Genomic DNA, 27,809 nt, shown 5'->3' with positions numbered 1-27,809 from the left:
GTGTGCATCTATAATAATCCCTGAGGTCACTTCTTAGTCGGGCCTTCATTGCCCTTTGGGCAGTTTTTTTAATTGAAGGAGAAAGTTGCTGTCTAAACAATGGGGTATGCCTTCAGATTAGTATAAGTAGAAATCTTAAGATTCTCTGAACATTTTAAGATCCTAAAGTACATTGCAGCAAGCCTGACTTTCTTTTCAGAACCAGTTTTTCTTTTTTTTGGCTGCACTGGGGCTTTGTTGTGGTGTGCAGGTTTTCTCTAGTTGCGAGAATGCGGTGGCTTCTCTTTTGGTGGAACACAGGCTCTAGAGTGTACGGGCTCAGCAGTTGTGGAGCATGGGCTTCCTTGCCTACTGGTATGTGGGATCTTAGTTCCCCAACCAAAGATCAAATCCATGTCCTCTACATTGGAAGGTGGATTTTAAACCACTGGACCACCAGGAAAGTCCCACCAGAAAGTTTTCAGAAATTCCCTGAGCTCCCAACTTTCTGGGAACCTCCTCCTCCTCCTCGTCATATGCTCTGCAGGATTGAATATTTCCCCTGTAGTACCTTTGTTGGGCTTCCCAGGTGGTCCTAGTGGTAAAGAATCCACCTGCCAGTGCAGGAGATGTAAGAGATGTGGGTTCAATCCCTGGGTCGGGAAGATCCCCAGAAGAAGAGCATGGCAGCCTGCTCTAGTATTCTTGCCTGGAGAATCCCATGCACAGAGGAGCCTGGTGGGCTACAATCCATCAGGTCACACAGAGTCAGACAAGACTGAAGCAACTTAGCACACATGCACCTTTGTTACTGCTGTGGAGTCTCGGGTCAGCATGGGATATACTACTGACTTTCAGACTTCATAGTTACATATGGACAAGACATTTGCTGATTGCAGCCATGAAATTAAGACGCTTACTCCTTGGAAGGAAAGTTATGACCAGCCTAGATAGCATATTAAAAAGCAGAGACATTACTTTGCCAACCAAGGTCCGTCTAGTCAAGGCTATGGTTTTTCCCGTGGTCATGTATGGATGTGAGAGTTGGACTGTGAAGAAAGCTGATCGCCGAAGAATTGATGCTTTTGAATTGTGGTACTGGAGAAGACTCTTGAGAGTCCCTTGGACTGCAAGGAGATCCAACCAGTCCATTCTAAAGGAGATCAGTCCTGGGTGTTCATTGGAAGGACTGATGCTAAAGCTGAAACTCCAATACTTTGGCCACCTCATGTGACGAGTTGGCTCACTGGAAAAGACTCTGATGCTGGGAGGGATTGGGGGTAGGAGGATAAGGGGATGACAGAGAATGAGATGGCTGGATGGCATCACTGACTCGATGGACATGAGTTTGAGTGAACTCTGGGAGTTGGTGATGGACAGGGAGACCTGGCATGCTGTGATTCATGGGGTCGCAAAGAACTGGACACGACTGAGCGACTGAACTGAACTGAGATTGCTTGATCTTTAGAAAAATAGAATTTTCATGGTCTTGAGGAAAGGTTGGATCCTGCAAGTGAGAATACTTCTGTCAGCAAAGATGTGGCTTACTTTTCCCAAACCAGGCAATTCACTATCAGGTGGATGTCCTACAATTTAATTTCTTTCTGACACTAACGACTCAGAGTTAGCGTAGCACCTCACAGATTAAGGACTCAGTCCAGTCTCATGGGTTGTACCCACGTCAGATGCCAATTGCAAGTCCTTCAGTTCAGTTCAGTTCAGTCGCTCAGTCGTGTCCGACTCTTTGCGACTCCATGAATCACAGCACACCAGGCCTCCCTGTCCATCACCAACTCCCGGAGCTCACTCAAACTTATGTCCATCGAGTCGGTGATGCCATCCAGCTTGATGCTTTTGAACTATGGTGCTGGAGAAGACTCTTGAGAGTCCCTTGGACTGCAAGGAGGTCAAACCAGTCCATTCTAAAGGAGATCAATCCTGGGTGTTCATTGGAAGGACTGATGCTAAAGCTGAAACTCCAATACTTTGGCCACCTCATGCGATGAGTTGCCTCACTGGAAAAGAGTCTGATGCAAGTCCTTACACGTGACCAATAGGCTATAAAGTCTGGGGGCTTCCTACAACTCCCTCCTCAGGTTTGATAATTTGCTAGAGTGGCTCATAGAAGTCAGGAAAACAGCCAAAAAGAAGGGATGAACAGGGCAAGGTAGAAAGTGGGTAGGTGTCTGCAGAACTTGTGTTCCCTCTGCAGGTACATTGACCCTGGACTCTGTCTAAACCCTGTTGTTTTAGGGTTTTTGTGGATGCCTCATTACATTTACATGATTGATTCCATCAGGGTCTATTGGTGATTGACTGAGTCTCCAGCTCCTCCCTTGATGTGGGGCTAAAGCGCTAACGCTGTAGTCATGAATTGACTCTGTAGTCATGCATTGGTCTTTCTGGTGACGAGTCTTCATCCTGAAACTATCTAGGTGTCTCCTGTTATCTCATTAGCAGGTAGAAGACACTTTTCAGTTCTGTGTTTCCGAAGGTCTTAGAAGCTCTTGTGTCAGGAACTAGGGACTGAGACCAGGTATTTTAACCAGTGATGTTCCTCTTAACCATATCATTCAGAATATTCCAAGGGTTTAGAAGCTATATGCCAGAAACCAGGACAAATCTGAATATGTTCCTTTTTATATCACAATATCACAATGAGTATGATCTGAATAGTAAGCAGGGAGAGCATCATTTTGGAGAAGTGTTTAAAACACATCGGAAGATTGTGGGAAGCTGTAAGCAGGCTGTCCATGAGGGGTTCCTTACTGTGATTTATCTGCAAGTAACTATAGAGGCATAAGTTGTGGTTGACCTCTCAGTACCCAGCTGTCATGTGTTTAGATCAGATACCGTGGTTTAAATTTTATTTCTTCTTGAGCTCTCTTGTTGGGTTCTATATGCATATCTATTCCCACAGCCCTTTTCCAAGAGCTTTTTTTATTTCAGAAATATTCAAAATTGGAGGCAAAGCTTGGTTTCATAGGTATAAGCCTATTTTTAATATTACTGAAAAAACAACAGGTTTGGGATATTATGCGTATGTTCCAGGAGTTTGGTGCTTGGTCTGTAGGTAGGCAAGTTGTATAGAATAAAACAACTGATTGATTTTTTGGTGATGTAGTGATTGAAAACTTTCAAAGCAACTATTGGAGGTGCAGCTTGTATGATAACAGTGTTTTCAGCTTATGTTTCTATATTCAGAACATTCCTGACAACATGGTGTCTGGAGCTTTATTGTAACCTGCTTCTGTGAATTTAGAAGAGCTAATGTAGATTTAAGGAGCTGCTCTGTGTTTAGGGGCATGATTTTCTTAACTCTACTGTACTTGCTACAGAGTAATGGGTGTGCTTCTGTAAACAAAGTACTCTAGGAATCTAGATTTCTGCTGTTAGGTAAGAGGCTCATCAAGAAAAAAGATAACCAAGCATTGTTGGCATAGATTTTTTTTTTCCTGCTTGTAGCTGGCAAACCTTGCAGACCTTAATGAAAGAAAAGGGAGAAAAGGCCTTGTAGTATTGGTTGTTTTGTTTTTGCTTTGGTGTTACTCGTTAGTTGAGGAAAGTAGTTTATGACATTCTTGCTTGGCTGTGAGAACACAGTCGACACCAGCTTTGTTAGTGCTGTATTGCTCAACAATGACTGTGATACTAGTACTTTTAGGTGAAAATGCACATATATTCTTCAGTGCTTCTCAGTCTTTTTCGCAGGACAACTTATGCTTACATTATGAGGACCCCAAAAAGGTTTCAGCTCCTTTCCTTTCTGTAACATCCTCCCCTCCCTTCCCCTTCCCTTCTCTCCCAACCCCAGCCCCTTTCCCTCCCTATGCTGCTGCTGCTGCTGCTAAGTCACTTCAGTCGTGTCCGACTCTGTGTGACCCCATAGATGGAAGCCCACCAGGCTCCCCCATCCCTGGGATTCTCCAGGCAAGAACACTGGAGTGGGATGCCATTTCCTTCTCCAATGTGTGAAAGTGAAAAGTGAAAGTGAAGTTGCTCAGTCGTGTCCGACCCTTAGCGACCCCACGGACTGCAGCTTACCACGCTCCTCTATCCATGGGATTTTCCGGGCAAGAGTACTGGAGTGGCTTGCCATTGCCTTCTCCGTTCCCTCCCTATAGGTTTGTCTTAATGGTACTTATTTGCTGAAAGTTAAAACAGGGAAAAATTTAGAGTAGCAATAATAAGTGCATAAGCATTTGTTTTCATAAAAAATAACACTTTTCCCAAACCATAAAAATAAAGAAAAAAATGGCATTGTTTTACATTTTTTGCAGAGCTCTTTAACATTGAGTTTAATGAAAATTGGATTCTCATGTCTACTTTTACATTCAGTCTTTTGGGCCTCGTTATTCCGGTTGAAGCATTTTGAAGAAAGTCCAACTTCCCAGAGATGCATGGTTGGAAGGAGTGCAGTATTTTAGTACCTTTTTTTTTTTTTTAATATTTTTTTAATTTTTATTTTATTATTTTTTTTATTGGAGGCTAATTATTTGACAATATTATATTGGTTGGTTTTGCCATACATTGACATGAATCTGCCCCGGGTGTACATGAGTTCCCCTCCCTGAACCCCCCTCCCACCTCCCTCCTCCCTTTATCCTCCCTCTGGGTCATCCCTGTGCACCAGCCCTGATCATCCTGTATCATGCATCCAACCTGGACTGTACCATTTTTTAAGATTTTTTGTTTATTTTAATTGGAAGCTAATTGCTTTACAATATTGTGGTGGTTTTTGCCATACATTCACATGAATCATCCATGGGTGTAATGTGTTCCCCATCCTAGCCTTTCCTCCCCCATCCCTCCCCATCCCATCCCTCAGGGTCATCCCTGTGCACCAGGCCTGAGCACCCTGTCTCATGCCTCGAACCTGGACTGGTGATCTGTTTCACACGTGATAATATACGTGTTTCAATGCTATTCTCTCAAATCATCCCACCCTCGCCTTCTCCCACAGAGTTCAAAAGTCTATTCTTTACATCTGTGTCTCTTTTGCTATCTTGCATATAGAGTCATTGTTACCATCTTTCTAAATTCCATATATATGCATTAATATACTGTATTGGTGTTTTTCTTTGTGACTTACTTTGCTCTGTATAATAGGCTCCAATTTCATCCACCTCATTAGAACTGATTCAAATGCATTCTTTTTAGTAGCTGAGTAATATTCCATTGTGTATATGTACGACAGCTTTCTTATCCATTCGTCTGCTGATGGACATCTAGGTTGCTTCCATGTCCTGGCTATTGTAAACAGTGCTGCGATGAACATTGGAGTACATGTGTCTCTTTCAATTCTGGTTTCCTTGGTGTGTGTGCCCAGCAGTGGGATTCCTTGCATCAGTGTTCTGCTGGGTGGAGCTGGATCTCTTCTCTCTGGAGTGCAATAAAGTGTTTAGTAGAGAGTTTTGAGGTGTCTGTGAGTTTGGTGTGACTTTTGGCCGCCTGTATTTTTGTGCTCAGGGTTATGTTCCTGTGTTGCTGGAGAATTAGCTTGGTATGTCTTGCTCTGAAACTTCTTGGCTGTTGGGTGGAGCTTGGTTTCAGTGTAGGTATGGAGGCTTTTGGATGAGCTCTTGTCCATTAATGTTCCCTGGAGTCAGGAGTTTTCTGGTGTTGTCAAGTTTTGGATTTAAGCCTCCTGCTTCTGGCTTTCGGTCTTATTCTTACAGTAGCCTCAGGACCTTTCCATCCATACAGCACCGATGATAAAACATCTAGATTAATGTTGAAAAGATTCTCCACAGTGGGGAACACTCAGAGAGGTTCACAGAGTTAGGTGGAGAAGAGAAGAGGGAGGAGGGCGATAGAGGTGACCAGAAGAGGGGGAATCAAAAGGGGAGAGAGCAGTCTAGCCAGTAATCAGTTCCCTGTTTGCTCTCCACAGTCTGGAACATTCAGAGAGGTTCATGGAGTTCCATAGAGAAGAGAAGAGGGAGGAAGGAGACAGAGGTGACCAGGAGGAGAGGAGTGGGAGTCAAAAGGAACGAGACCAGTCTAGTCTGTGATCAGTTCCCTAAGTGTTCTCCAAAGCCCAGAACACACAGAGAGATTCACAGAGTTAAGTAGAGAAGAGAAGGGGGATGAAGGAGATAGAGGTGACCTGGGGGAGAAAAAGGAGAGTCAAAAGGGAGAGAGCTATCAAGCCAGTAATCAAGCTCCTAAGTAAAAATGGGTACTGAAGATTGGATTCTTAAAGGTACAGAATAGATCATAAATACCAAAAAGTAAAGATTAAAAGTCTAGAGTAGAGGTTAGACTCTCAAACATACAATATTAAGAAAACAAAATCACAAAAGTTATTAAAAAAATATATATGAAATTTGCTTTAAAAATAGGGTCTTTTTTTTTTTCAAGGTAATAGTAGGTTTTAAAAATGAAAATTAAAAGAGTAATAAAGAACTTAAAGGACTTCCCTGGTGGCTCAGACAGTAAGGCGTCTGTCTACAATGTGGGAGACCTGGGTTCGATCCCTGGGTCGGGAAGATCCCGTGGAGAAGGAAATGGCAACCCACTCCAGTACTATTGCCTGGAAAATCCCATGGATGGAGGAGCCTAGTAGACTGCAGTCCATGGGGTCTCAAAGAATTGGATATGACTGAGCAACTTCAAATAACTTAAAAATAAAAAAAAATTTTTTTAAATTAAAAAACGATAATAGTAAAATATATCTAGGAATTTCTCTGGCACTGTTGAGGGCAGTGTGGGGTCAGTTCAGTTTTAGATAGTTCCTTGTTGCAGCTTATATTTCTTCTCAAGGTCTATAGGTCCTTTCCAATGTAGTCTATACTAACTACAGGGTTTTAATCTGTTGCACCTGTCACTTCCAAACGATTCCTTCTTCTTTATTTCAGCTACCTCTGTTTGCAACTCTCTTCAGTATCTAACTTCCGCCCTGACACAAGGGGACGAAGGTGGTCATTTATTTAGGCTCACTAGTTCAATTGTGCTGCAGGGAGGGAGGAACACTGCAAACAAATATCACTGGTGTGTGTAGGGAGTGCTCACAGTGTCTCGGCCACACTGGGTTTGCCCTGGCTCAAGGCGTGTGTGCTTTCTTGGTCTACACTGCACAAGCTCCAGGTTGCTCTGCAGGGGAACTGTCCAAGGCGGGCCCTAGGTTGCGTGCACTTCCCAGGCCTAAGCCGCTCAGGTTCAGGTCCTCAGGTATTCCACAAAGGCACAGACTCGGTTGGGCCTGCGTTTTGTGCCCTTCCCAGGTCCGACCAACTCAGGTGACCAGGTGCTTGGGGAACGCACTCTCCCAGGTGGGGTGGTGCATCTTATCACCTCCCCTGCCCCAGCTGCTTGGTTTCCTGGTTGCGCAGTGGGAGCACCGTCTCAGGTGTACTGTATGTCTCCTCCGGGGAGCTGATCTCTGGCTGCGACCCTCCTGGCGGATGTCAACCATCCAGGATCCCAGGAAGGCTTGGTTAGCTACTGGGAGCCTGCTCACAGTTTGGTAGAGGATGCCTCTGGGGCCGAGTTTGCCCCTTGCCTTCCAGCTCTGGCTGTCGCCCGCCTGCCTCCCTGCCTCTGGCAGTGGATGAGCCAGTCTGCTGCTGGCTAGCTCTCCTCTGGTATTCGCTCAATCCTTTGTTCTTTGAGTGGGCCTGGTAGTGCCTGAGATTAGAGCTTTTCGCCAGAAAGTTCTCTCTCTCTCTTTCCTCTTTTTTTTTTTACTCTCTCTGGCAGTCCCACGGTTTGGGTTGCTATCTCACGTTAGCTCCCTCAGATTGCCCTCAGGGCATTCAGGCCTGGTCCTTACCCTAAGCAATGCAGCCCTTGCCTCCCTGTTCAGTCCCCGCTTGCTGGTGGCGGATGCGAGCATCTGGGCTACTTCTCCACTGGGAGTTGCAGTTAAGTATGTAATCTGTGGGCTTTATTTATTTCTTTTTTCCTCCCAGTTATGTTGCCCTCTGAGATTCCAAAACTCCCCACAGACCCGCCAATGAGAGGGTTTCCTGGTGTTTGGAAACTTCTCCTCTTTTAGGACTCCCTTCTCGGGAAGGGTCTCCACTCCTAACTCCTTTGTCTCTGTTTTTATCTGTTATATTTTGTCCTACCTCCTTTCGAAGACAATGGGCTGCCTTTCTGGGTGCCTGGTGTCCTCACCCAGCGTTCAGAAGTTGTTTTGTGGTATTTGCTCAGCGTTCAAATGGTCTTTAGATGAATTTGTGGGGAAGAAAGTGGTCTTGCCATCCTATTCCTCTGCCATCTTAGGACCGCCCACCATTTAAATATATATATTGTTCTTTGACACTACACACAATTTGACACAAAGTGATTTTTTAAAGACTAGTTGCAACATGCAATCTGAATCTCATCAGTGATCCTTAAACTGAAAATTTATTGATTTATCTTGCACTTTGGCTCTTCTACACGTGTGATTTTGTAACATCATATTTTGGTAAACAAAGATCTGTGTCATATAGGTATTTTTATACTGAAAAAAAGGTATATTTGTTCTTATCACCATCAATTCCATAAGAAGTAGCTTTAATTATTGGGAAGTTGTCTAGCCATAAAAGTGGATACACATTTTTGGAAGTTATAATTTTGACCTAGAAGCTTTAATTTCACCATTGTCAAAAAATATTATCAGTAGTTTTTTTTTTTTCAAATTAAAATGACAGCTTTCTTTGTTCACTTTCATGAAAATTCCTTCCAGATACCCAAATCTGAATTACCATAGTTTGTCTGTTAATCATTTGTTAAAGTAAAAATGGTATTCCATGAAAAAGGCAGGTCATTCAGCATGTGATTCAGTAATTTATACATTACCTTTTCCCATGATAACCATTGAACTGCAGTATACAACAGAAGTACTTTATGCATACATCCCATTTTATCACAAATTTAATTAAATTGATAGATATAGTTTTTCTTCATCAAGGCATTGTTATGAGAACTCCCTCACCCTCAACTGCAAATTTGAGATAATCGAGTATATAATGACTGCATTGGAGTCCTTGCCTCAACTCAAGCTAAGGCACCAGCAGTTTTACCCTTCATTCCTCTGTGTCACCATTAAAAATATCAACAGGGTGACACAGGCAAATAACATGTTCTGTTATTGTGCAAGTATTTTTGACTGTACAGACCACATGAAATTGTGCTGTGTATTTCCTGGAGTACATTGACCTTGCTGTGAGAGCTGCTGTTACTCTGTTAGATCTTCCTTTGTTCTTGTTGAGATTGCAGTTGGGAAAGAAAGGAGTCTTATGCTGGTAACATTTTCACAGATTTCACAAATTTTGATGCATTTGCACCAAGGGATCTTTCCTTTGCCCCAGTCTTTTTATTTCTACAGCAAACTGTGGGTTTCAACATGAGACTCAGAACTTCTGAATGTTGCTGTGCTGGCGTACGTGCTTATATTAAAAAGAGGTAATTATAGTAATAAAAAACATTGGATTCATTAAATGTGTATAGTGTCCATATCCTTGTATGTTTAATATCTGCCCTGTCCTCTTTTGTGAAGGTGTTATGAGAAGTAATTTGATATTTTAAAAATCTAAAAATCTGTGAAACTGTATGGTCTATTTTCATTGCCTGACTTCTTATAGTGCATCATATAGTGAGGTAAATATTAATATATACAAGTGAGATTACAGTGTAACTTTAGAGGTTCATTAGTCAATTATAGTTGAAGATGAGGAGGAAGAAAGGAAATTCCTAGGCATATGATGCCAAATGATCAGAATATTTAAAAACTACAATGGAAAAAATATTCTCCCACTTCTGTATATTGGAAGATAAGAAGTATCTTTTTTAAAAAGCAAGTGGATGAAGGTGCACTAAAAAGAGACCAGAAATAGGAGCAGTGTTTAGAGACTGAAAGGGAAGATTTTCATTTGGAATTATGTGATGAGAGTATTTAAATATCCTGAAGGTACTTTTCCCCCCAGAATATTTAAGACTTTCCTCCCCAGAATATTTTGAATATCATGAGTCTGGGAAAGGCAAGAATCAAAGTTAGTCTATGCTTGAACAATGCCTTGGTTTAAAGGTAGGTGAGAATTCTTGGAGATAGAAGAGGGATGAATAATTTGGAAGATTATAATAATTTCAGGAAGATAAAATACTTACCTTTAAGAATGTGCCAATATGTTTGACTTTTAAAACTAAGTTAAAATTTGTATAGTCATCATCATGTGCTTATGATTAAGTATAGTCTCTTTTATCCCCATCTCATAAATATTGCAGGATAGAGTTGACAAACAGATCATATGAAAAATAAGATGATTGGATGGATTTTACATAATATATGTATTATATATCATCACTGTAGAGTTTATAAAGAAATTTAATACTTTATAAACTCTTAAAAAGAAATTTTACCTTCTCTATTACATTTTAAAAAGAAAAAAAACCCTGAAGTAGGTGAGAAAGCTGTGATCACCATATGAGAATCTGCTTTACAGAAAGGCACAGCCCTTCTGAATCAGAGTTTGAATTTCAAGTTAGGTCTTTGAGGAGTTCCCTGGTGATCCAGTGGTTAAGACTTGGCACTTTCACTGCTGGGTTCCTGGGTCCTTGGGTCCAATTCCTGGTCGATGAACTAAGATCCCGCAAGCCTCATGGAGTGGCGTTAAACAAACAAACAAACAAAAACGAAGTCTCTGAAATGACAGTTCGTGTATTGGAGGCTGCATAGTGTCATTGCCAGGCAGCTTTTAATTTGCAGGATTCCATAGTTATGGGGTTCCCTCCATACTCTGGCCCGGAGAGCATCCAAACAGAAGACAGATGCTGTGTGGGCCAGAGTATGACCTCATTTGGGAGATGGACAGCTGTGGAGCAGGGTCCTCCACCAGGTCAGTTTGAGGTTTGAGGACAAGCTCGAGGTGTGTCAGGCTGTCCTAGATCAAGTCTTGCCAGAGACCGTGTCACACACACTCCTGTTCTCTGGCTCCATTGTTGAAAATTGTTCTTTTCTCCTACTTCTTGTTCATTTTCCCTGAGGCTTTTAGGAATTAAATAGTATTTTCTTCATCCCTAAAATTATTTTGAGAACTCATCACATCAACCAAGTCCAACTGAATGAATAAGGGCATCATTCATCTTGTTAGTTTTGGTCTTTTATAATAAAACAAGTGATGTGATAAATTTATTGTGAACCAGTAAGTGGAATCCAAGTTATTCAAGCCCAAAGATTTTGCTTGTTTGTTTAGCTCTCATGTTTAGTGTATATTAGTCATTAAATGCAATGTTATTTCAAGTTCCTAGTTAACTTTTACTCACATCTTTGATTTGTCAAAGTTTACTCTTCACAGTAAGTCTGTTATATTAAGGAAACAGAGGTGGAAACATTTAGCATCAGATTACTTTTATTTCAAATGTAGGCAAAGGTTCTTAACTTTTGTTTCAAGCATTGTCCCTGACAGAATGTTAAGCATTTCTATTGTATATAATAGTAATAATAAGGATAATACCACCACCACCACCACCACCACCACCGAAACAGTAACAGGATCGTTCCCTTTTGCTTCAGTTGGCATTTGATGTTTTTAGAGTTATTTTTGGCCTCATTTAGCCCTTCCTATTTTTCCACTTCAGCAAATCCACTTTGACTTTTTTTAACACAGGTAAGTCACCAGGGCAAGGGCAGGAGCTCTTTAAATCAGGGGACTACCCTTTCTGGGACTTGAAGACATTGCTTTACAGTATTTATTAGTAGCACTGAGACAGTGCTGGAGAGGAAGTTTAGAGTGTATCACAGCTGTGAACATTAAGTACTAGATGTAGCTGTGGTTGCTGCCATTGTTTTGATACACTGTCCTCTGCTATAAGCACGAGGAATTTTTTCTCCTAACCTATTATATCTTTTTGTATTTTTCTGGACTTCTATAAAATTTTGTAAAATTACATTTTTGTGGAATGGATCTCTGCCCCTTTCATGTTAACAGATACGCATACTTAAAGAGATTTGACCCTCTGGGGAATCATATTGAACAAACGAGATTTGGCATAGCGATTGTCTTTTATATCCATGTAATGGTACTATATTGCTTCTCACATAATAGTCTGTAAATGGTATTTGTCATTAATTTTGAATAAAAGTTAAATGAAATAAAATTGATAATTTTAAATTAAATCATCTGCTGTATTAGGCCAGGGAACTAAAAATATTGGTAAGGCAGATAGTGGCTAGTGAATTACTGTGCTAGCTGGAAGATAATCTTGTACATATTAAAACTCTTACCCTGGGAGGTATCGGGGTAGCATGAGAAACAAGAAGTTGTGGAGTTGAGAGGAGGGGTGAGGATGGGAAGGTGTGGAAAGAGGACTGGTTTGTCTGGCTCTCAAATCAGAGGTAGTGCTCGACGATGAGGAGTATGCCAGTTTCGTTTCTGGGTTCCACTCTGACAGTAATATCACAGGTACTTTGGAATGTGTGTGTCTTTTATGATCAAGGTTAGTGTTTTTCCCTGAGTACCCTTCTGACTGTTCATGTATTGCTGAAGCCTGGCTTGGAGAATTTTGAGCATTACTTTACTAGAGTGTGAGATGAGTGCAATTGTGCAGTAATGTGAGCATTCTTTGGTATTGCTTTTCTTTGGGACTGGAGTGAAAACTGACGTTTTCCAGTCCTGTGGCCACTGCTGAGTTTTCCAAATTTACTGGCATCTTGAGTGCAGCACTTTCACAGCATCATCTTTTAGGATTTGAAATAGCTCAACTGGAATTCCATCACCTCCACTAGCTTTGGTCGTAGTGATGCTTCCTAAGGCCCACTTGATTTCACAAGTCAAATTGCCAGCATCCACTGGATCATGGAAAAAGCAAGAGAGTTGCTTGGAACTCTCATGGAAAAACATCTATTTCTGCTTTATTGACTATGCCAAAGCCTTTGACTGTGTGGATCACAATAAACTGTGGGAAATTCTGAAAGAGATGGGAATACCAGACCACCTGACCTGCCTCTTGAGAAACCTGTATGCAGGTCAGGAAGCAACAGTTAGAACTGGATATGGAAGCAGACTGGTTCCAAATAGGAAAAGGAGTATGTCAAGGCTGTATATTGCCACCCTGCTTATTTAACTTATGCAGAGTACATCATGAGGAACGCTGGGCTGGAATAAGCACAAGCTGGAATCAAGATTGCCGAGAGAAATATCAATAACTTCAGATATGCAGATGACACCACCCTTATGGCAGAAAGTGAAGAGGAACTCAAAAACCTCTTGATGAAAGTGAAAGAGGAGAGTGAAAAGGTTGGCTTGAAGTTCAACATTCAGAAAACTAAGATCATGGCATCCAGTCCCATCACATCATGGCAAATAGATGGAGAAACAGTGGAAACAGTGGCTGACTTTATATTTTGTGGCTCCGAAATCACTGCAGATGGTGATTGCTGTCAGCGATCACCTTGGAAGGAAAGTTATGACCAACCTAGATAGCATAGTAAAAAGCAGAGACATTACTTTGTCAACAAAGTCTGTCTAGTCAAGGCTATGGTTTTTCCAGTGGCCGTGTATGGATGTGAGAGTTGGACTATAGAGAAAGCTGAGAGCTGAAGAATTGATGCTTTTGAACTGTGGTGTTAGAGAAGACTCTTGAGAATCCCTTGGACTGCAAGGAGATCCAACCAGTCCATTCCAAAGGAGATCAGTCCTGGGTGTTCATTGGAAGGACTGATGTTGAAGCTGAAACACCAGTACATTGGCCACCTGGTGCAAAGAACTGACTCATTTGAAAGGACCCTGATGCTGGGAAAGATTGAGGGCAGGAGGAGAAGGGAATGACAGAGGATGAGGTAGTTGGATGGCATCACCGACTCAATAGACATGGGTCTGGGTAAACTCCGGGGGTTGGTGATGGATAGGGAGGCCTGGCTTGCTGAGGTTCATGGGGTTGCAAAGAGTCGGACATGACTGAGCGACTGAACTGAACTGAAGTAACCCTGCTCACCGTGTTTTCATGCCCTTTCTCTTCAGAGTTGCCTGAGGTTCCATCGATTGAGGAGGAAGTGGAAGAAACCGAGTCTTGGGCAAAGCCTCTGGTTCACCTTTGGCAGACGAAGTCCCCAAACTTTGTGGCCGAGCAAGAGTATAACACAGCCATGGGCAGAATGGAGCCACACTGTGCCATCTGTGCTCTGCTCATGCCCTACTACAAGGTAGCTGGTGGGAGGGGCCCCTGCCCATGTTTCCTTTCACTGTAGCACTTTTTCTGTGAGGCTGTAAAAACACAGGTGAATCATTGTACAGTTAGTATGCACATGGTGAAGAAGACATTAGTTCTTCTGTAGCTAATGACCATCATAGAGCAGCAAACAGAATTCCTGCATGCTACCTGAGAGACTTTTCTTTAACAGTGCTTTATCATTTTTGAATGTCTTAATTTATTTCAGTCAACAGTTAATTCCAACCTTTCTTTCTACCCACTTCACCAAGAAACACAAACCTTAAAGCTTCAAAATAGTAGAAGCTTGCAGAGAGAGAACTTAGACCTAGACTCTGCTTTGTTTTAAAGTATTACTCTCAATCATATAAATGTCAGCTCTGGGTTCACATTTGAAATCTCTCTCTTCATCTTTCCATGTAGAACATGCAAAAGACACAGCAGGACTCAATGCAAACCAAATTGTCCAGTTCATCCCCATCAGCCAGCTATTCATGGTATTATTTTCAAATGTCATGTCATATATGTTATGCCAAAAACATCTTAGATCATAAAGGGCCACATTCTTCAGCACTAACACAAACGAAATGATCTTAAGGAATCTGATAAGGGTTCATTTTAAGATGCAATATATTATAAAGTGCATTGATGTGAATATTGTGTTCTGGGTTATATTTTCACTAATAGAATGAGAAATATTCTATTCAAGATCACATTGTTCTTAAAGTTCCACATGAAGTAATTCTGTTCAGACATTTCAGAGCATAAAAATGCATAATGTGCCACATTCTCAGAACTTTGTAAATAGAGGAAATAGTTCATTCATTCATCTTTGAATGTGACATTAGGGAGTGATTAACTTTATTTTTCGGAGAAGGCAATGGCAATCCACTCCAGTACTCTTGTCTAGAAAATTGCATGGACAGAGGAGCCTGGTGGGCTGCAGTCCATGGGGTCGCTACTAGTCAGACACGACTGAGCGACTTCACTTTCACTTTTCACTTTCACACATTGGAGAAGGAAATGGCAACCCACTCCAGTGTTCTTGCCTGGAGAATCCCAGGGACGGCGGAGCCTGGTCGGCTGCCATCTATGGGGTCGCACAGAGTTGGACATGACTGAAGTGACTTAGCAGCAGCAACTTTATTTTTTTTCCCCATTTATTGTTAAATTTCTATGTTTTCTTGAAAAATTTGCCTTTGTTTTGATTCTTAATTCTGTATCATAATCTGCCTGCATATTTCCCTAATGATTAAAAAAGTTCCAACTAAAATTATAAGATTTGGGGAAATTTATTAACATAAGGTCTCTGGGGATAAGATCGTTCATTAATTATATTCAAAGAAACAATGAATATCTTATATTTTGATGAGAGATGTCAACTTTGTTTGCATATTATGCCTTGTTATCTAATGTCATTTGCTAGACTTTCTGTCTTGCTGTTTTAAAACTTTGTGATGAGACAAAAACCTTCAAAAACTCTCTAAATACTGTCATATAAATTGGAACTTAGGTCTTTGAAGATTCTCCTTCAGGTGTAACCAGGGAAGATTCTTCAGTAAATGAAACCAGATCTATTAACCTCATGCAAATAAAGAAGCAAATAAAGTTCATCGGAAGGATCATTGCTTCTCATGAACTTTGTCTATAAAGAACATAATTTTAGTAGCTCATCCCTTTCTGTAACAGTGGACGTATAGAATCTCCTCTTGTTCCTTCTGCTTAACGTCTGGATGGGAACCTGGGGAGCAGAGTTGATAGTTGGAGGACAAGGACAAGAAGAAACAATACAGAAGTGGAAAATTAGTAAATGAAATAGCTGTTCGTGGATCTGTCCAAAGCAAATGATTCGAGCTCTTTTACGTATTTTTTTGCTCATTTGCAAATATTGTGTTTTTCAGCCAGATAGCAACAATGAAGAAAATGATTCTAGATGGGAGACAAAATTAGATGAAGTGGTGACTTCAGGAGGAAAGACTAAGCCCCTCATTCCAGAGATGTGTTTTATTTATAGTGAAGAAAATATAGAATATTCTCCACCTAACGCCTTCCTGGAAGAGGATGGAACAAGCCTTCTGATTTCCTGTGCAAAGTGCCGCGTACGGGTTCATGCAAGTAAATGAGTCTATCAGTCATTAATCACTGGCTTTTTAGTGCTTCACATAGTCTTTATTTCTCACCCCTCTGCAGCCTGTCAAATCTATCACAGTGAACTGTTGGCATCATTAATGATTAGATCATTCTTTCTTATATTTCTTCTAATGAAAGTATGAAAGGTGTAATCGTTCTTTCTTGTATTTTATGTGGTATCAGTGGAGAACAGGTCTGATGGTTTGTTTCTTTGGGGTCCCCATGTGGAGTCATCATGGGGCTCCTTTCACATGCTTGAATTTTACTTAAGATATAGTTTATAAAACTTTAATTTTAGTCTCTTATGTTGATTCATCACTGTTTTCCTTTGTAAGTTTTAAAAAGAATGAGTATTCTTTTGGTGATTTGGGGAATTGTTGTTAAATTTAATTCCTGAGTTAAAATTTTATTCTTTGTAAGAGTAGGGAGATCTTCATTGCCTTTTGGGAAAAACAGTCCTTTGAGTTGTTTTCCCCCAGCACTGAGATGGTTAGGCTCTATACCTGTCTCAATTTGCTATTTTTACCTGTCTCAATTTGCTATTTTTACATAATTGCATTGATGGCAAATACATTTTTATAGATTAATCTGTCATCTAAACCCTCTAAAATGCAGAAAATGGATCTGTTATACATTGCAAATGTATTTTTTTTTTTTATATATTTAAATTCACTTTATTTTTTTTTCCCAAGCTGGATTTATTTATTTTATTTTTTTTTTAAAAAAGAATTTTATTAAAAAAGCACAAATGCAAAGAAATGAACAGAGGAAAATTTATGCGTCAAACCTGGACTGGTCACTTATGATAATATACATGCTACAATTCCATTCTCTCCAATCATTCCACCTTCACCTTCTCCCACAGAGTCCCAAAGACTGTTCTAAATGCCTATGTTTCTTTTGCAGTCTCTTATACAGGGTTCAGGTTACCATTTTTCTAAATTCCATATATATGCGTTAATATACGGTATTGATGTTCTTCTTTCTGGCTTACTTCACTCTGTATAATTGGCTCCAATTTCATCCACCTCATTAAAACTGATTCAAATGCATTCTTTTTGATGGCTGAGAAATACTCCATTGTGTATATGTACCAAAGCTTTCTTATCCATTCATCTGCAGATGGACATCTAGGTTGCTTCCATGTCCTGGCTATTATAAACAGTGCTGCAATGAACATTGGAGTACATGTGTCTCTTTCAATTCTGGTTTCCTCGGTGTGTATGCCCAGGAGTGCGATCGCTGGATCATATGGCAGTTCTATTTCCAGTTTTCTGAGGAATCTCCACACTGTTCTCCATAGTGGCTGTACTAGTTTGCATTCCCACCAACAGTGTAAGAGGGTTCCCTTCTCTCCACACCCTCTCCAGCACTTATTGCATGTAGACTTTTGGATAGCAGCCATTCTGACTGGTGTGAAATGGTATCTCATTGTGGTTTTGATTTGCATTTCTCTGATGATGAGGGATGTTGAGCATGTTTTCATGTGTTTATTAGCCATCTTTATGTCTTCTTTGGAGAAATGTCTGTTTAGTTCTTTGGCCCATTTTTTGATTGGGTCACTTAGTTTTCTGGAATTAAGCTGCAGGAGCTGCTTGTATAATTTGGAGATTAATCCTTTATCAGTTGCTTCATTTGTTATTATTGTCTCCCATTCTGCAGGTTGTCTTCTCACCTTGCTTAGAGTTTCCTTTGCTGTGCAGAAGCTTTTGATTTTAATTAGGTCCCATTTGTTTATTTTTGCTTTTATTTCCAATATTCTGGGAGGTGGGTCTTGGAGGATCCTGCTGTGATTTATGTCGGAGAGTGTTTTGCCTACGTTCTCCTCTAGGAGTTTTATAGTTTCTGGTCTTACATTTTTAAAGCATTTTAATAGTTAAGTTCTTACCGAGTCACATGTTTTATTAACATTCTTGTGTATGGTGTGAGTCTGTCAATGTGGTATGAATGATTTATAATATATGTATTACATTCTGTATTTACCCCACAGTAATACGAGTCTTATATTAAGGTTGAAATTGCCTGGCTATCAAGCATTTATTTATTAGATACTTTCAGCTTCCCCAAGGGATTTGAACATGTGTTTGAAATATAATTATATAAAACTTCTTATTTACTTCATCAGTCTGTAAGACAGTACAGACACATACACACATATTCACTCTACACGGTTATATGTATATAAGAGGCACAGCATCATTTTACAAACAAGTTAGGATTTAATCTTGACTCCAGAATGCACTAACTGTGCAACTGAGCCATAATATTTTCTGAACATGTGCTAGAACTAAACATTTTATGATCTTGGTTAACTATTATAGGCCTTTCTTTGGGTAATTACATTTCTGTTATTTTGCCTTTCCAAGTCAAATTTTATAGAAATTTGGTATTAAAAATTACTTCTTCTCCTCATTTAAAAAGCCCTCTTTTTTCAGGAAGCCAGAGTAACACATGTTTGTTGGAGCCATGTACTTGCTACATGTACCATGTATTTACATCATCAGCCATCTCTGAATTGTTGAGTCAGGCATGCACTGAATAGACAAGTAAAACTGAACATGTCTCTTCATCACCCACCATGAGCTGTGTATCCTTTGTCCATAGCACTGAAATGAGAGCTCATTAAATGTAATTTTTGAAGTGTAGTTTTAAATTGCATTAATTTTATGCATATAATTTTCTGTTCAGAAATATTGTGTCAAAGTTTATTTATTGTACCCTTTTAAAACTTCTCCAGACTTTGCTTCATGAATTGCAACTTACTTTGAAATATGTTTTGTATGAGTAAAGGACTAGACCTTAAAGTTCAGAGATTTTATTGCCCATTCAAGTGTTATCATTAGTATTCTTTATGATAACTAGTGTGAGCAGTGGTAACTGTTAAGATGTCTACTCTCATGCTTCCTGGCAGTGATATACTGTTAGGTATAAGGTATGAGAACCAAAAGTGTCTCTGAGCCAGCCTTGTTGATGTTTTGTTCTAAGCAGTGAGAATCAAAAATGGTATGGTGGTCTGTTGCTCTGATTTTATCTATTCAGTTCTAAAATGTGTCATATTGTCAAAATACAAAAGACTTAATTAATGGATCCATACTATTATTTTGTAGGTTGTTATGGAATCCCTTCTCATGAGATCTGTGATGGATGGCTATGTGTCCGGTGCAAAAGAAATGCATGGACAGCAGTAAGTGGCTTATTCATTCCATCCATTGTGGGTCCGTTTAAATCTAGTGGTACATATACTTTTGTGTGCAGTTTCACACTTCCCTGTTTTTCTAGTCTTCTCTTTCCAAATCATCCTACTGAGTATCTCTGTATCTACTGTGGAAATGTTAAATATATTTCTAGGCATCACCCTCTGCTCAGGAACCTACAGAGACTAGCAGTTTTTTAGAGCATATCCAAAATACTGCTTCCCATTCTTTCCCAACTTGGTTTTGCAATTTAGAAGATAAGTATTCTGAGTGACAGTGAAGATGGGAATCTCTAGGGACCTCTGAGGAAACCATGCTCATTCACAACTGTTCCACTAGCATGAGCTCTTCCCTGTTTATTCATTTATACATTCATACTTTAGCAAATTTTAAAGTGTTCTGTGCTAAGCATTGCTGTGAACTTGAGACAGAAACTACAACAACAAATTATTCCCCATTTGGGAAACACAGATTTCTCTTCACCTAAACTGTTTTCCCTTAAGATACTATAGAAACTTAAGGTTACACCCAAGCGTTGCACTCCATTCCATTAATCTACCAGTTCACTCATTTTACAGTTTGATTATGTATTGCCTTAATTTTTCTTAAAAATTCTCTTTCAAGGGGTATCAGAACATTGTTGATGGTGGAGACCGGTCAGATCTCAAGACTGTATCCCTCATTCTTGATCTCAGAACAGATGCTCAGCTTCGTTTTGATTATAATAGTAGCCTTTGCTTTATTCCTTAATGATCTCTAATGACAATGGATTAGATTTCCTTGTAGCCAGAGTTAAAACCCTGAGGCGCAGTGTAAGGACCATGCTTTGCATGATGAAAATTTATGTCATGATTATATATGTTCTCAGTGTGGAAATAGACATATGGTAACTATAAATTAAAGGCATCTGTAAGAATGACTTTCTATATGATTTTATTGCTGGCATTCACTTTGGATAGTGAGGGGAAAGCAGGGAAAAATATGGACCATCTTTATAATCCAAATCTTCTAATCTATGTGGTATTAGAGGTAATATCTCAAACTGAAGAATTATTTCCATTAGTGGGCCCAGATAACATTTTGATACTTCATTTGGTTGATCATTACATTGACAAAAACTGTATAACTGCACAGCATCTTTAAAACAGCCAGGAAGTCCTGCTGTAATATATATATTCAGCTCTTGTTTACCATGCTGGTTCTATTCCTATTATATGAGCCAAAGCAAAGTCTTGTAGAGTCAGTTTTATTGATGATGTCGCCTCTTTCACCCTGAAGTGTAGATTTAGAATTTAGGGCTACTCTAATTCAGTTCACCAAGGCATGAAGAATTCTCTGTTCCATCTGCAGTTACTGCTTGGCTCCCATGCTCACACACCGAACAGTCCTGTTACCCCAAGGTAGCATTGTCCTTTGCATGGCAGAGCCAGGGCTAGGCCTCGGTCAGCCACCCTGATTCCAAGGCTGCTTCTTATCAATTATGTTGTTTTCCTTTAGCATGTCTTCCGAAGGAAATACTTAGATTAATCACTCTCTGCAACTAATTTAAAGCATCTTTCTATTAATCTTAACCTCTCTGCGCCCGGAGAAAATACAGTGTGACTTTTGTATTTTAATATTGACACCATGTAAATCTCTCTTAATTTGCGCTAAAGACAGGAGCTTTTGAATACAACTTTGCATTGATTTTTTGAGACCTACATAATTTCTTAGCTCTAATTGGAAATGATCTAAATTCACAGTGGGCCAATTATTATTATTTTTCAGTTTATCCATTTTGAGTGAACTTTGTCCATGAAGCTCTAATTCTAAATTTTTCTCTTGAGAAATAATTGAATTTCATTTTAAGCATTGCAGAGAAGTAACTGATAATATTTTGGCTTTAACACCCTTATTTAGTACGGCATTGAGTGTTGCAATATTTATATTTTACTGCATTGGAGAAGGAAATGGCAACCCACTCTAGTGTTCTTGCCTGGAGAATCCCAGGGATGGGGGAGCCTGGTGGGCTGCCATCTATAGGGTTGGACACGACTGAAGCAACTAAGCAGCAGCAGCAGCAGCAAACACTTAAGTATGATTCTTTGGATTTTGTGACTGGAATGGTTGCATCTGGGAAGTACACTTAGACTTGTCTTCTTAGGAATTAATCTCATACTGTCAGTTTTAGGTTCCAGAGGAGCGCTGGATCTCCTTTTGGATGGAAGCTCTAAAAGAGCCTAATGGAAATCTAACAGTGCAGCTGAAGTCAAATGATATTTCAATGCTGGCTTTTAGTTCACTAACACTGATTACTAAGTATCTCCTGGGATTTTCTGTTTTAAACATAGTTTGTGAGAGTAACGCTTATTCATTATGAATACAAAAGACTCCAGCAGCATATTTTGCTTGAGATATATGTTTGTACAACAAATGTGATTGTTTCAATTAATTATATTTCCTTTAATGATTATTGCTTTGAAAATCTTACAGGTAAGAAGAGGGTACCTGAAACACCTTATGTTTATTTTCATAAGGTGTGTGTGAGAATCATATGCGGTAGTTCTATTTTTTAAAGATCAAAAAATAAAAATAAAGATTTAAAAGAGCACTTGTTTATGGACAAATGGATTTAAAAAAAAAGTGTCTCTATACACACACGCACCAACACATTCACACATGCACACATATGTACAGTGATTATTATTCAGCCATAAAAAAAAGAAGGAAATTCTCTTGTTTTGTTAGAACTTGGATGAAACTGGAGGGTGTTATGCTAAGTGGAATAAGTCAGAAAAAGACAAATACTGTATGCTTTCATTTACATGTAGAATAAGAAAAAAAAAGCAAAGCATCAACAACAGAAATACAAACTTGAACTCATAGATACAGAGCATAGACTGGTAATTGCCATGGGCTGGGGGAATGAGGGAAATGAGTGAAGGTGTCAAAGAGTACACACTTCAGTTACAAATACATTCTGAGGGTGTAATGTATAGCATGATGACTATAGTTAACAGTACTTTATTAGATATTTGAAAGTTGCCAAGAAAGTAGATCTTAAATGTTCTCAACACACATACACACACACACACACACACACACAAAGGTATTTAATGTGAGGTGATGGATGTGTTAACTAACCTTATGGTAATGATTTCTCAATATAGAGATATATCATGTTATCACATTGTACAACTTAAACTTATACAATAAGTCAATATATTTCAATAAAACAGGAAAAAAGAGGGAAGCTATAATAGTAACTATATCATATAAGTATCAATTATTTACACTTTCAAAGTAAAGGTATCATAAGGTTTACTTCAGCAAATCCAGGCCAAAAATAAATGAATAACTAGCTAGCTAACTGAAGTCACATGTTAACAGGTAGTTGGGCTTGGTAGTTGCCAATGTGCTGGAATTAGTGTTCACAGACCAGCTGTCTTTTTATTTACCAATTCTAAGGAGTGGAAGTCACTGTGGGCCAAACTGCCCTGCTAGCTTTTCAGTAACTGAAGACCAGAACTTTGTCTCATTTCTCTGTAATACTCCTAATACCTGGTGTAGTGTTGGATCATATCTGAACTTATGGAGCCTTTATCTGTGACCTTCAGCATTCTCACCATTTCCAGAAGTCTTGGTTTAGTCCTCAGTGTATTTGATTTTGCTACTTTTTTTTTTACTTTATCCACTTATATCAATTAAAATGAGAAACAAAAGGCTATATTGCAGCCTTAACTGTATGTAGTAGAGAAAGAGATGACTTACAAATTTTGAATTACACCCTAACTTGGATTCTAGAATCCTGGCTCTATGCCTAAATTCAAGTGAAACGAAATGAAACAGTTAAGAAATTCCCCAAATACCTGTCTTTTGTGACATAAGGTTATAGCTCTCGTAGTTCTAATTAAATATCATTGCTCTGTGCCTGTTTGTCTTATTTCAGTACTGCTCCGATAAATAGACAGACCTGTATGAAAACTGTACATGCCTTTATGTAATAAATGTTACATTTATGTAGTAAATGTTAAGCTTATAACCCAGCTTTATTAGAATGTTTTATTTTCAGCTCTGTTTTGCTTCCAGCTCTTTTGTGACTATGTGATTCATTTTGGAGCAGTTTGTACTCCTTCATTATAGTAGCACTTTAGAGCATATTCTAAACATTACCAAGTTCTGTTTTTAGGTGAATGTCAACACTCTGATTCTGGAATGTGTTTCTAGTTATTTTGAGTCTTAATTTGTATCTAATTACTTTTGACCTAAATTACTAGAGTTTATGTCTAATCTGTTCATCAGTTTCCATTTTATAATGACTTAGTTACTGCTAATTAAAACCATAATATAATATTCGCACTGTAAAAATGCTGAATATGTATTGCTTTCTTTCAAGTTTCCCCCCCACCATTTTCTTTTTTATTCCTACTTTGAAAAATTGTTTTTAATTTTGAGTATTTCTGTGAAATACCTGAATTCTGTGTTAGAGCTTCACTTCTAATTATGAAGGAGGATGTTAGTTAAATGTATGGATTGAATTGATAACCTGAGTACTTTTATCCTAAACGGTAATAATTCATGTGCTTAATACCCTGTAGAGTATTAAGAGGTAGTATGCTAATAACCACAGAAGGATTTTCTATGCTATCTTCTAAAGGATTTATATTATTGAATTCTAAAGAACAAAATATAAGCAGGTTAAGAGGTTAAACTTTAGGGATAGTATAGCTCTTTCGTGGTTGTTTCTCTCCAGGACATTTGGATGTTTCTTTTGAGGTAAGGGGAATGTGAGGTTTTGTTTTAGTGGTGTAAATGGGAGTGGAAATTGCGTGGGAAGATTGGTAATTTATATCATGGAAAGTTGTGTCATACTCAGGTTTATGACTTTGACAAATCATGAGTTGTCAATCTTCTGTCCATGGTAGCTTTAAGCCGGTGCTATAGTTTTTTCAATGTCAGTGAAAATTCCAGTGTCTTTTGTGCTATGTCTTACTAGGGAGCTTTTTAAATTACCTTATATAATTCTTGCAGGGCAAGGCAGGGTAGACATAGTAACTCACATACCTGTAATCTAAAATCTTAATTAGAGGAAGATTTAAAAGCAATGTAATGAGAAGGTTCGATTAGAGACGACTATCTAAGGCTTCTTCTGACCCTGAAATCCTTTGATTCTGTGTTGTTTTGTATTTCCATTTTTCTTTAATTACTTTTCCTTGAGAATTGGGCTCCTTCATGAAATCTAAATTTATTTCTCTGCTTCTTAACAACCTGGTCAAAGGTGATGAGTTACAGAAAAGTACAGGAGTTGAAGTGACATTGTTAATTATTGGCTGGATCAGCGTAATTTTTATATGTTCAAGGAAACTTTCATTTTTTTTAAAAAGTGACTTCAAGGCCTTACTGTAATTTTATCTGGATTATGCATTATGCATTATCTTCTGGATTTCTTTTTATTTCAATATATCCCTTTACTCTTAATTTAGAAGAGTTTGTTTAAATATTTTTATGGGAACGTAATATAGCAGAATACACAGTTGTGTATTATATTCTTGAATAGATATTGCCATGCATTGAGAAGGTAAATTTTGAAATGAAAAAGTCAAAAAACACTTAAAAAAATTCTATATAATGAAATATTAAATTAGGTTGCTGTTGTTGTTTAGTCATTTAGTCATGTCCAACTCTTTGCCACCCCATATAATTAGGGCTTCCCTATCCAGGATGTACTCTGGGCTTCCCTGTCCTTCAGTGTCTCCTGGAGTTTGCTCAAACTCATGTCTGTTGAATCAGGGATGTCATCCAGCCATCTCATCCTCTGTCACCTCCTTCTCCTTCTGCCCTCAATCTTTCCCAGAATCAAGGTCTTTTCCAGTGAGTTAGCTCTTGGCATCAGGTGGCTAAGTTACTGGAACTTTAGCTTCAGCATCAGTCCTTCCAATGAATATCCAATAATATCCTTTAGGATGCACTGGTTTGATCTCCTTGGTGTCCAAGGGACTGTCAAGAGTCCTTTCCAACACCACAGTTCAAAAGCATCAGTTCTTCGGTGCTCGGTCTTCTTTATGTTCTAACTCTTACCTCCATATGTGACCAATGGAAAAACCATAGCTTTGACTGTATGGACCTTTGTCATGCAATCTTGACTCCAGCTTGTGCTTCACCCAGCCCAGAATTTTGCTTGATGTACTCTGAATATAAATTAAATAAGCAGGTGACAATACATAGCCTTGACATACTCCTTTCCCAATTTTGAACCAGTCTTTTGTTCCATGTCTGGTTCTAACTATTGCCTCTTGATCTGTATACAGGTTTCTCAGGAGACAGGTAAGGTGGTCTGTTATACCTCTCTTTAAGAATTTTCCATAGATTATTGTAATCCACATGGTCAAAAGCTTTATTGTATTCAGTGAAGCAGAAGTAGATGTTTTTCTGAAACTCCCTTACTTTTTCTGTGATCCAGTGAATGTTGGCAGTTTGATCTCTGGTTCTTCTACCTTTTCTAAATCAAGCTTGTACATCTGGAAGTTCTTGGTTCACGTCCTGTTGAAGTCTAGCTTGAAGAATTTTGAGCATTACCTTGCTAACATTTGAAATGACCTCTACTGTATGGCAGATTGAACATTTTTTGGCCTTGCCCTTCTTGGGATTGGAATGAATACTGACCTTTTCCAGTGCTATGGTCGCTGCTGAGTTTCCAAGTTTGCTGGCACGTTGAGTGCAGCACTTTAGCAGCATCATTTTTTAGGATTTGAAATAGCTCATCTGGGATTCCACCATCCTCACTAGCTTTGTTCATGGCAAAGCTTCCTAAGGCTCACTTGACTTCACCCTCCAGGATGTCTGGCTCTAGGTGAGTGATCACACCATCATGGTTATCCGGGTCATTAAGACCTTCTTGTACAGTATTTCTGTGTATTCTTGTTACACATTTATTATTTATTTAAAAGCATTTTTTATTCTCTGTACAATAACAAAGTTGCGTTATATATTATAACCAGCATAGATAGCAGTCTGCTTTTTTTTCTTCAAAATGGTTTTGAGAAATCAAAAAGTAAATATGAAATAAATTTTCACCTTGGTCACACATCTATTCACTTAATCTAAGCACTTAATTTTGCTTATTTGTTTATTTGTTTTTTTAATGGACTGAAAGATATGAGCAAACTGTACCTTGATGATCATTTGGTATTAGCATTTTCTTTCCTCTTAAAAACAGTGGAATATGCAATTACAAATTAGTGATTAAAAGCATTTTAGTGTTTATTTATTCTTATTGCTTGATTGTAAATAAGTGGCATCGATAGATTGGGTAATGGTTGCCATTCATGCCCTCCAAGTCTTAGATATAGCTATTGTTTGGGCTTTTGAAAGAAAGTGAAGTGTTTCCTCTTCAGGAGTCATAATCACAAAGTTAAAATCTAGAAGTACCTGAGGTAGTGGTCTTTAAACCACCCACCCCCATAATGTTGCTAAAGCTTGTGAACTAAAAAAAAAAGTCTGTTTCACTTGTTCAAAAGTATTTATTTATCTGGACTCTTTATCTTGGAATATACTGTAGTCTTAAATCTCAACTGTTAAGGTAAAAATGATTAACTTCTTGGAAAGTTGGTAAGTCATCTTTGGGACCCATGAAGTGCCCCTGTTAAATCTGAAGGCAGTGCTTTTTCTTCTCTCGCTCTGACTTGGGAGTTCTCTTAGGGTAGTGATCATTAAAGAAAATATATGTAGTTGAAAATGATCTTACCATATTCCATAATGCAACCATTATTACCCCTGTCCAACTCCTTGGATAAGATTAGTGTTATAGGAACTTAACCTGGCAGTCCAGTGATTGACTCTGTGCTCCCAAGGCAGGGAACATGGGTTCAATTCCTGGTTGGGGAACCAAGATCCCACATGCCACACAGCACTGCCAAAAAAAGCAAAAATGGTAGTGCTGATAATAGATGGTAGACTTGTCGATCATTTGGCTCTTAGAAGTCTTGTGTTTAAAAAAAAAAAAAGTAGTTTCATTAAAAAGTTTTTGACTTACAAATTCAGAATAGTTGTTGATTTAAATATAATCTACTCTAAGTAGCAAGGATACTAGCTTCCAATTTTCCTAGCTTCCAAAAAATTTAATGCTGACAGAGACTGTACATTTCTCCATCTATCTCAGAAGTCTCATTTTACAGATACGAAGTCAGGGATTTGAGAGAGTAAATCCTTTGCCCAGGCTCTCCATTCTGTATGGTAAGAGAGCCCAGACTCATGGTGGAACTCGTGCCTCTAGATTCCCAGGTCCAGAATCGTTTTTGTTTTTCCTCAGTTGCTTATTTTTAGAGTGGTAAGAAGGCAGAATAACTGACCTAATTTTGAACCATGTGTTTGAATGATTTCAGTTTGTTTACT

At 38.9% G+C, this 27,809-nt stretch overlaps 1 protein-coding gene across 5 annotated transcripts in view; it reads left to right on the top strand.

Moving 5' to 3' along the window:
• Positions 1-27,809, top strand: part of KDM4C (lysine demethylase 4C) — a 415,025-nt gene that overhangs the window by 241,284 nt on the left and 145,932 nt on the right. For all 5 annotated transcript variants that reach the window (XM_055428240.2, XM_055428241.2, XM_055428238.2 and 2 more), the window contains 3 exons: positions 13,929-14,110; positions 16,017-16,230; positions 19,353-19,429. In XM_055428240.2, coding sequence (XP_055284215.2) covers positions 13,929-14,110; positions 16,017-16,230; positions 19,353-19,429 — 473 coding nt within the window. The remainder of the gene's footprint in view (positions 1-13,928; positions 14,111-16,016; positions 16,231-19,352; positions 19,430-27,809) is intronic.

Source organism: Moschus berezovskii, chromosome 7, assembly GCF_049115385.1.
Source record: "Moschus berezovskii isolate FMDL1 chromosome 7, NW_MosBer_1.0, whole genome shotgun sequence".
In the NCBI taxonomy this organism is placed as follows: domain Eukaryota; kingdom Metazoa; phylum Chordata; class Mammalia; order Artiodactyla; family Moschidae; genus Moschus; species Moschus berezovskii.
This window is presented reverse-complemented; position numbering and strand designations above follow the sequence as displayed.